This window comes from Otolemur garnettii, unplaced genomic scaffold, assembly GCF_000181295.1.
Source record: "Otolemur garnettii isolate 467f Iridium unplaced genomic scaffold, OtoGar3 scaffold00021, whole genome shotgun sequence".
Lineage (NCBI taxonomy): Eukaryota > Metazoa > Chordata > Mammalia > Primates > Galagidae > Otolemur > Otolemur garnettii.
Window position 1 is genome coordinate 22,906,821 of NW_003852416.1, and position 9,377 is coordinate 22,916,197.

The 9,377-nt window shown below is 45.4% G+C and overlaps 2 protein-coding genes across 2 annotated transcripts in view; one reads left to right on the forward strand and one right to left on the reverse strand.

Annotated features, from left to right (window-relative positions):
• MORN4 (MORN repeat containing 4) overlaps positions 1-3,836 on the forward strand; it is a 16,144-nt gene extending 12,308 nt beyond the window's left edge. The window contains exons 2-4 of the mRNA XM_012803596.2: positions 1,580-1,694; positions 2,234-2,343; positions 3,371-3,836. Coding sequence (XP_012659050.1) covers positions 1,606-1,694; positions 2,234-2,343; positions 3,371-3,519 — 348 coding nt within the window. The 5' untranslated portion in view covers positions 1,580-1,605 and the 3' untranslated portion in view covers positions 3,520-3,836. The remainder of the gene's footprint in view (positions 1-1,579; positions 1,695-2,233; positions 2,344-3,370) is intronic.
• Positions 3,837-5,767: 1,931 nt separating this feature from the next.
• HOGA1 (4-hydroxy-2-oxoglutarate aldolase 1) overlaps positions 5,768-9,377 on the reverse strand; it is a 25,795-nt gene continuing 22,185 nt past the window's right edge. Inside the window, exon 7 of the mRNA XM_003787294.3 lies at positions 5,768-6,701. Within this exon, the coding sequence (XP_003787342.1) occupies positions 6,552-6,701 (150 nt within the window). The 3' untranslated portion in view covers positions 5,768-6,551. The remainder of the gene's footprint in view (positions 6,702-9,377) is intronic.

The following is a 9,377-nucleotide window of genomic DNA, read 5'->3' on the forward strand; positions in this document are numbered from 1 at the left end:
AAAAAAAAAAAGAATGAGTTTTATCTTTCCACTTCTAAATTTGCAGTGTTTTAACATCATTTCTTCTTTTAGTGGTATTATTTAGGAATGCTTTCAATAAATGCTAATATACCCAACAGAGTAAAATGAATTAAGTGCCCATAAATTAGAGAGTACAGAATTCCTTGCAGTTACTTGGTTCCAGTGAATCATAAGAAGTCACAGAAGATCTAGAAATTAGAGCCCACACTCAGCAGCAAATGACATTCGTTGCCTTGAATTTCCTGTGACAGTTCATTATGTTTGGAAGTATCTATTCATGGGAATAGTAAAATTCTTTGTAGCTGAGACTGTACAGGAAGCAATTTAGCGTTGTTCTGTTTGGAAACACAGTCTAGTGACTTTAAAGTCTCCTGGGTCCTGTCCTAGCAAGCCAAGAAGTGCTCTGAGAAGACTGGAGTCTTTATGCTTACGCAGGTGAAGGGCAGTTCATGCTGTTACCAGACACATACCTCATTCTTTTCGCATTAGATCCTTGCAGCTAAAATTCTTGAGCTTTTAGAAGTTGTATGGCTGTGACGTGACCTTGCTTCTTTCAGTCCCAGGCCTTTTCTCCTGCCTCCCAAATACCTGCTGTTAGAGGAGAAACTTCTAGGCTCTGGTGGGCGGTCTCTATCCATCAAAAGAACCCCTCACATTTCGTTTGAAGGGCATGATTTCTCCCTTAGCCTCTTGCTCTGTTTTCTGGTCAGTTCAGTGGGTCAGCATAACCCTACTGACATAACAAAGCTCAAACCAGTGCTGCTGGTTAGTCTGGTAGTAGCACTTCCTGGTTCCAATGAGTAATTTTTTTTTTTTTCCAGAGAGGCAGCATAGGTAAATGTTTGAGGGCTTTAACATAGCCTGCCTGGTGCATTTATATTCTTGCTCTACCACTTAGACTCTGTGATCTTGAGTAAATTGTTTAGCTTATCCTTCCCTGAATTTTCCTATCTGTAAAATGGGAATAAAAATAGTACGTCAAAGTTATCATGAGAATTAAATAAGACAATATATACAAAATGCTTAGAGGAAGGCTGTCACATAGTAAAGGTGCTATAAACATTAGCTGTTGTTCTTTTCTTTTTTTTTTTTGAGACAGAGCCTCAATCTGTCCCCCTGGGTAGAGTGCTGTGGCATCACAGCTCACAGCAACCTCCATCTCCTGGACTCAAGCGAGTTTCCTGTCTCTGCCTCCCAAGTAGCTGCGACTACAGGAGCCCGCCACAATGCCTGGCTATTTTTTGGTTGCAGCCGTCATTGTTTGGCGGGCCAGGGCTGAATTTGAACCCGCCAGCTCAGGTGTATGTGGCTGGCATCTGAGCCACTTGAGCCACAGGCGCCGAGCCAGCTGATGTTATTTTTAAGTCCTCTCTTATCATTCATACTTGGAGTGACCTCAAAATTGGATGGTTTTGACTTAAGATGGGAAGGCCCTAGGAGGTGTATCTCTTTTCTCCTTTGTGGATAGGATGACAGAAAATATGGGATGCTAGGTTAGTGAGAAGGGATCCTGAAGCTGCCCCACTCCAACCTGACACCTATCATTCTCTTTGCTCAGGCCGCAGACATGGTTTTGGTCAACTGATGTTCGCAGATGGTGGCACCTACCTGGGTCATTTTGAGAATGGGCTTTTTAATGGCTTTGGGGTACTGACCTTCTCAGATGGCTCAAGGTGGGTATTAAGTCATTCTTTTCTCAGTGCTAAATGGGGGAGGCTGTGATTAAAATGGAACATTGGTATATAACAGTCAACTCTAAGCTTGGCCCAGTCCTGCAGAACACAGACAAGGAGTAAGCAGTTCTTTCATTGGTTATGTTTATTTACTTATTTATTTATTGCCGTTTTGGGCCGAGGCTAGATTTGAACCCACCACCTCTGGCATATGGGACCAGCACCCTACCCTTTTGAGCCACAGGCACCGCCCCATTGCTTATTTTTAAAACAGATCTAAGATTTGAAGTGTTGAGGATAAGTAACCTTTCACCCCATCTCCATTCGCTTTTTATCTTCTGTCCTTGAGATTAGGACCTCATATCATAGTACTCTCTGACCTTTTCTGCTGGTTGGGAATGGGTGGGTGGACCTATGAGGCAATCAGAATCAACTTTGCTTCCAGACATTATAAAGTAACATATATTGGCAGCTGCTTGATTCAGTTAACCTAAACAGTTAACTTCCCACTGATGAGTAACTTCTCGGTGTTTCTGCAGGTATGAGGGGGAGTTTGCTCAGGGCAAGTTTAATGGCGTTGGAGTCTTCATTCGACATGACAACATGACCTTTGAGGGGGAATTTAAAAATGGCAGAGTAGATGGTTTTGGTAAGTTGTGACCTAACAGAATGGGTGACTTAGGTGAGCACAATATAGGTAGAAACAGCAGTCCTCAACTTTTTTGGGACCAAGGACTGGTTTCATGGAAGATAATTTTCCTGTGGAACAAGGGATAGGGGTGTGGTTTTGATACAAGTCTGTAAGCAATTGATTTATTATGGTCTCTGTGCATTCAGACCTCTCTGCTATTGATAATCTGTATTTGCAGCTGCCCCCTAGCACAAGCTTGACTGCCTCAGCTCCACCTCAGATCATTAGGCATTAGATTCTCATAAGGAGCCTGCAGCCTAGATCCCTCACATGTGCAGTTTATAGTAGGGTTTGTGCTCCTATGAGAATCTAATGTGGCTGCTGATCTGACAGGAGGGAGAGCTCAGGCAGTGGTGTGAGCAATGGGGAGTGACTGTAAATACGATGAAGTTTCACTCACCTGCTGCTCATCTCCTGCTGTGCAGCCCAGTTCCTAACAGGCTGTGTACTGGTACTGGTCCATAGTCTGGGGGTTGGGAACCACAGTGTGGATATATACCTTTTTAGTTTTAATTCTTCTATGGATGTCCAGCAATTGATAGTGATCATGCCCTAATGCCTATCCACTGAACTCACCAATAGAATACTCCTGAATGGAGTTATGGGTTTCTCCCTTCTTTGGTATATGTATGTCAAGCAGATCTCTGAGATATTAATGATGCCATTGTCACTCTCTGTTTCCTTTTCCTTTTTTTTGAGACAGAGTCTCATTTTGTCACCCTTGGTAGAGTGACATGGTGTCACAGCTCACAGCAACCTCAAACTCTTGGGCTTAAGCAATTCTCTTGCCTCAGCCTCCCAAGTAGCTGGGACTACAGGTGCCCACCACAACGCCCAGCTATTTTTTTGTAGTTGCAGTTGTCATTGTTGCTTTAGGAGGCCCAGGCTGGGTTCGAACCTGCCTGCCTTAGTGTAGGTGGCCAGCACCCTAACCACTGAGATATGGGCATTGAGCCATTCCCTGATTTCTCTGTCTTCCTCAAAGGCCTGCTGACTTTCCCTGATGGCTCTCATGGAATACCCCGCAATGAAGGTCTTTTTGAGAACAACAAGCTGCTGCGGCGTGAGAAGTGTTCTGCAGTCGTCCAGCGGGCCCAGAGTGCCTCCAAGTCAGCCAGAAACCTCACCGCCTGATGGGGCACTGGGCACCAGCTGACAAGTATTGGGTAAAGTCAGCTCTCCTGTTGTTGATTTGAGATAAACTAATGAACCAGACCTGAGATGAGATGACAACGACCATGGAGCGGAAGCCTGTGATGCGCTCTGTCACTTGCCAGTCAGGAATTTGATTATGGAAGAGAGCTGAGGATTCTGGCCCATAGACCCAGCCATGGTTGTTAGCACTTGTGTCTCCTGTGTCTTTCCCTGACCCTATTTGCTAGAGGATAGAGAAGCTGCCTTTTCTTGTTGACTCTCTGTTCCTAAGACCTTGGGTTACCCGGTGTCTTCTGTAGCCCTCTAATTCCTTGGGATGGCCAGCATCTGCTGCAGCCTTATGCTTTCTTTTCTGCCAAGTGATATGAGGGTTCTTCATTCTGCCTACATTTGGGGTAGATGATCCTAGCCCCAACTTAGGACCAGTGCTTGTGCTACTGGAGAAATAAGAAAAATGATAAGGGTGGCTTTCACAATATAGCAGCTCTGTGAAAGTCAAGGCCAGAGGTTTTCCATACCCCGCATTCACTGCTGGTTGGAATCATGACTCCAGGCTTCCACTTTGTCTTTCGTCTCTTCTTATTTCCCCAGGAAGGATTTCGTAAGTGCTATTTCTTTCTCCCTTGACTTTGTAAGCTGTCCTCCTTCACTGAGTTACAGCAGATAATCCCTATTTGTGCCTCTCTCCTTCCTTAGACATGGAACAAGAAAGAAAGTGATATAAATAGTAACTCGTACCCATGACTTACTCCAGGGCACAGGGCAGAATATTAGGGCTGCTTCTGGAGTGAACTGAGTCTGTAAAGGTGGCCTGGACCGACATAGTTCCTTCTCAGTGGACCAGCAGATCAGACTCACCTCAGCCCCTGGGGTTGTGGTGGAATTGGACCCCCTAGGAATGTGGGGACCTAAAAGAACATTTGGCTTCTTGTACTTGGTGCACTGTAACTCTTCTACCATGAGCCTTGACTGTCAGGCCTGGGGTCAAACCTTGGCTGACAGGATCCCTACACAGTTCATCACGGAGGCCCCCAGTTACCCTGTTACCCAAACATGGCCCCCAGACCCTCATCCTCACCCTGAGTGTCTCCTTAAAAGCAGATTGTGGTGGAAATTTTAGCCGTGTGCCTCTATTTATTCTGAATTGTACTGTAGAAACAAGTGTTTTTGAAGAATAAACAAATCGCCAGAACTGCCTATACCTAGTTTTCCTGACTTTCTGGCCCTGCATCCTTATGAACATCAATCTGTTTGCTGTTTCTTGAAGTTAATCAGGAATCAGGGGCTCGGAACTAACCCTGTATATTTTATAACATGATATTATCTAATTTTCAAAATCCCTATGGAATTAGAGAGTTGGAGGTATGAACTTTTTTTTTTTTTTTTGAGACAGAGTCTCACTCTGTCACCCTGGGTAGAGTGTTGTGCCATCATAGCTCACAGCAACCTCAAACTTTGGGGCTCAAGTGATTCTCTTGCTTCAGCACCCGAGTAGCTGGGACTACAGATGCCCACTACAACACTCAACTACTTTTAGAGACAGGGTCTTGCTCTAGCTCAGGCTGATCTCAAACATGTAAGCTCAGGCAATCCACCTGCCTCAGCTTCCCGGAGTGCTAAGATTACAGTCATGAGCCACTGTGCCTGGCCACATTTGCTCTCTTTTGCCTCTTACACTTTTTCCAGGACCCACTAATATAATACCTGTTTGATTGGAATTGTTAGGCCTCTCTCGGAGGTGGGAAAAGGCAGACCATGAGAGCTCAACTGCCTCTAGGAAGGTTCTTGACATCTGGCCGGGAAACCTGAATAGCACTGGAGTGTCCATCTGTACAGAGCCATACTAGTTTTACTTATTAAACTTTATTATAGTAACAAAGTGATCATTATTTTATTATTTTATTTATTTTTACACATAACTATAGTATAGAAGGAAAAGTGATTTTTTTTTTTTTAAGACAGAGCCTCAAACTGTCCCCCTGGGTAGAGTGCCTTGGCATTACAACTCACAGCAACCTCCAACTCCTGGGCTCAAGTGAGTCTCCTGCCTCCACTACCCAAGTAGCTGGGACTATAGGTGCCTGCCACAACTGGATATTTTTTTGGTTGCAGCTGTCATTGTTGTTTGGCAGGCTGGGCTGGATTTGAACCTGCCACCTTAGGTGTATGTGGCTAGCACCTTAGCCACTTGAGCCACAGGCACCAAGCTGTAATTTTTTTTTTTAATAATAATAAAAGCCATGTGTCTGTAGGCAGGAGGATGGCCCTGTCTCAGGCTCAGTACCCCTCCCTAGTATTTCAGCCCTAGGCTGGCCAGAATAGTTGAGAATGCAACATTTAGCCACCAGGTGTCATTATTTACTAATCTGACAAGCCATTGGGCTACGTGTACTAAAGATTACATTCAAAGCTAGAGATAAGAATGTGGGATGAATGAAAATAGATTTAGGAAAGGGTGTTGTGGCTAGAATGCAGCTTTGGGGAAGCTTTCAAAGACTCATCACACCTTCCTGATTAATTTTTTAACTTAACTGCTTTCCCTCGAAGGAGTCAGAACTTAGGTTCTGAGGAGTAGCCCTGGCTCACAGCTCTATTGTGCTAGACTCAGGTTTGTAGCCCTAAGTCTAAATAGTTGCCCCTCCATAAAATAAATTCCCTTACTGTGCCCAACTGCACCTTTGCCCTTCCTTCTGGCTCCTGGCCAAGACATAGGAAAGCATCCACAGTGGAAAGGCAGGTATGAAATTGAAATTGCTCCTTCCCAGTCTAAAGATTAAAGACTAGGAAGAGCATGTCTAGAAACAGAGTTTGGGATTTGAAAGTGTGAAGTCATGGGGCAGTGAGAATAGGAGATGCGCATGGGCTTGCCTTGTGGAAGGCTACCTGGAAGACAGAAGTAGGCAAGGGAGCCTCTACTCCTAATCCCCTCCCACCCCCAGGCTCCTCTTCAGGCTGTAGCGTAAGACAGGAAGCTGAGATGGGCTCAGGCCAGCCATGGACCCTGCTTGCCCTCAGAGCCATCCATTGCTGGTGAAATCCACACGCAGTGCCTCCTCCTCTGTGTGGCTCAGCTCCTGCAGAGGGGCACGGCAGGGGCCTCCATAGTAGCCAAACCAGTCCATGGTTTTCTTCAGCCCTGGGATCCCGAAGCGCCGGGTCACCTGAGAAGTGGAGCCTGTTAGACTAGGGGATTCCCCTGGACACAGAAAGTTGGAATTCCCACCCTCCTCCCTCAGTAAAGTAGCTACCAAATCTACAGCACTCAAGTAGATTGGGAATCTAGTTTTAGAGATCAGAATGCAGATCAGTAGTATTAAAATGCAAAAATGTCAGACTAATGGGGTGGCGCCTGTGGCTCAAAGGAGTAGGGCACCAGCCCCCGTATGCCAGAGGTGGTGGATTCAAACCCAACCCCCCCCCAAAAAAAATATCAGATTAAGTAAGGAAGGTGCCTCCTTCAGTTTTAGGAGAAAAATCTGTCCAACAGGGAGGAGAATGGCATTCAGTCCTCAAGCTGGGATGGGAGAAAGCAGCAAGGCTGCATGTCAGGACACTTGGGCTTCACCAGTCGACAGCCCTGCTTCCTGGAAACTCTAAATGCTCCCACGGGAGAAACAAAGCACTGCTGCCCAAAGAAATTCTGTTGTGTAATCATGTATCATTTGCTTATTATCTCTGAGTCAGTTCTCTTGTCTGAAAAATGAGGGGGTTGAACAACATGATCGCTAAAGCTTTTTCTATTACAAAGGGGGACCTAATGCTACTGTCATAATTTTAAAAATGCATAGAATTTCACAGGATAAATGCAGCATCAAGTTTCTTTGCTTCTGGTATAGCAACTGGTTATCTCATGCAGATCAGAAGTGTCACGTGAATCTTTGACTAAGTATTTCCTAAAAACTAGGAAAATAATTCTTCCTTAACATGGTTTATTTGGAGGGAACTAAAACCTTAAAAGTGTGAGCTTCATGAAGGGTAAAAACAATAAGAAGCTGTTAGGCGTAAAAAGGTCAGGACCCATTGATGAAAGATTGACTATTAACTATTCACCACTAGAGGACAGTACACTTTAGCAAGTAGGGAATTTTTTCTTGGAATGGGTAGTAAGCCACCCTCCTCCAAGCACTCCATGATATGACTGCGTGTCCTTTTTACTTGAAACCTGAGTAGGTGGGAAGAGGGGAGAGAATGGAAACAAGAGGTACCTAGAGAAAAGCCTGTTCCTATCCTGAGTTTCTGAAGATCTCCAGCATGCCCCGACTCCAGACCCCGGGAAAGCGTTGAATGCTTTGGAGGTAAAGACTACAGAAAGTCCTAAATATAGCTGGGGCAGGAGGCAGGGTGGTGGGAGGGGGGAGGAAGGACATTGTGTTCAACCAGGGTAGGGCAAGAGAGTGACATCAAGCTGCTCCCAGAGTGTCTGAGCACAGGCGGCAGAAAGGTGTTCCAGGCATTTCTGAGTGCATGCCCAGAGCTGGCACAGGAGAGGGTATGGAATGAATGAGGTAGGATGGGGGAAAGTGGGATGACACACACAGAGCTAGGACAGCAGCTAGGCATCCTCTCCTCCCCAGGGGCAGCCCCAGCTGCTTAGTCTGTGAGACACCTACCAAATAGAGATATCACAAGAGCCAAATACAAAAAACACTGCTAATATTAGACCAGTTCCCAGAAGACCTGAAAGCTCCTCTTTTTCCTGTCCTGGTGGCATGTAGTTTCTGGATCCTCTTTCACAGGTAGATGGCAGTGGGAAAGCAAAGTTCCAACTGAAATATCTAGTATCCACAGGACAGCCTGTGCACTGGTGGTCTCAGGGGAAAGACCCTCCTTTCTGCATGTTCTTATGGCCTATTTATAGAGTGTCTGGTCCCAGGAGAGCTTTCACATCCAGGGAGAGTTATGCTTTTCTTTTCTCTAAATCTGGGTTAATCTGCCCAAGGTCAGGATGCAAGCTGTGAGGGAGATCTAGAGCCCACCCACCACTTTACCCAAACAAAACACTGTTGCCCAGTGCCTCAGGCAGCCTGAGACTATGGTAAGGCTAAAGAGGTACTTACCTAGATGCAAAACTCATGGGGAGGCCAAAAAAACTCAATAATCAAGACAAAATTTCAGTGCTTTTTTTTTTTTTTTGAGACAGTTTCATTCAGTTGCCAGGCTAGAATGCAGTGCAGTGGCCTCATCATAGCTCACTGCAGCCTCCAAATCCTGGGCTCAAATGATCCTCCTGCCTCAGCCTCCTGAGTAGCTAGGACTACAGGTGCATGCCATCATACTTGGCTAGTTTTTTAACTTTTTGTGGAGACAGGGTCTTGCTATTTCCTACGCCAATCTTGTGCTCCTGGCCTCAAGTGATCCTCCTGCCTTGCTCTTCCAAAGTGTTCAGAGTGCAGGCACAAAACATCACACCACAACTCAATGCAAAATTTTTTTAAAAAATCAAAATCAAACCTTTCAGCTGGAGACCCCATCTTCCAGTAATTAAACAAAATGACAAACACAAAGTAAAAGAGGAGAGGCACCTGATACATGTTCTCTGGGCCTTTTAGAAAACATGGAGTTGTTCTTTTGGCCACAAATATGCAAATCTACAAGAAAGGTGATGTTGTAGACATCAAGGGAGTGGGTACTGTCCAAAAAGGCATGCCACATAAATGTTACCTTGGCACAACTGGAAGAGTCTACCCAGCATGCTGTTGGCATTGTTGTAAACAAACAAGGGCAAGATTCTTTTTTTTTTTTTGAGACGGAGCCTCAAGCTATGCCCCTGGGTAGAGCGCCGTGGCATCACGCTCACAGCAACCTCCAACTCCTGGGCTCAAGCGAGTCTCCTGCCT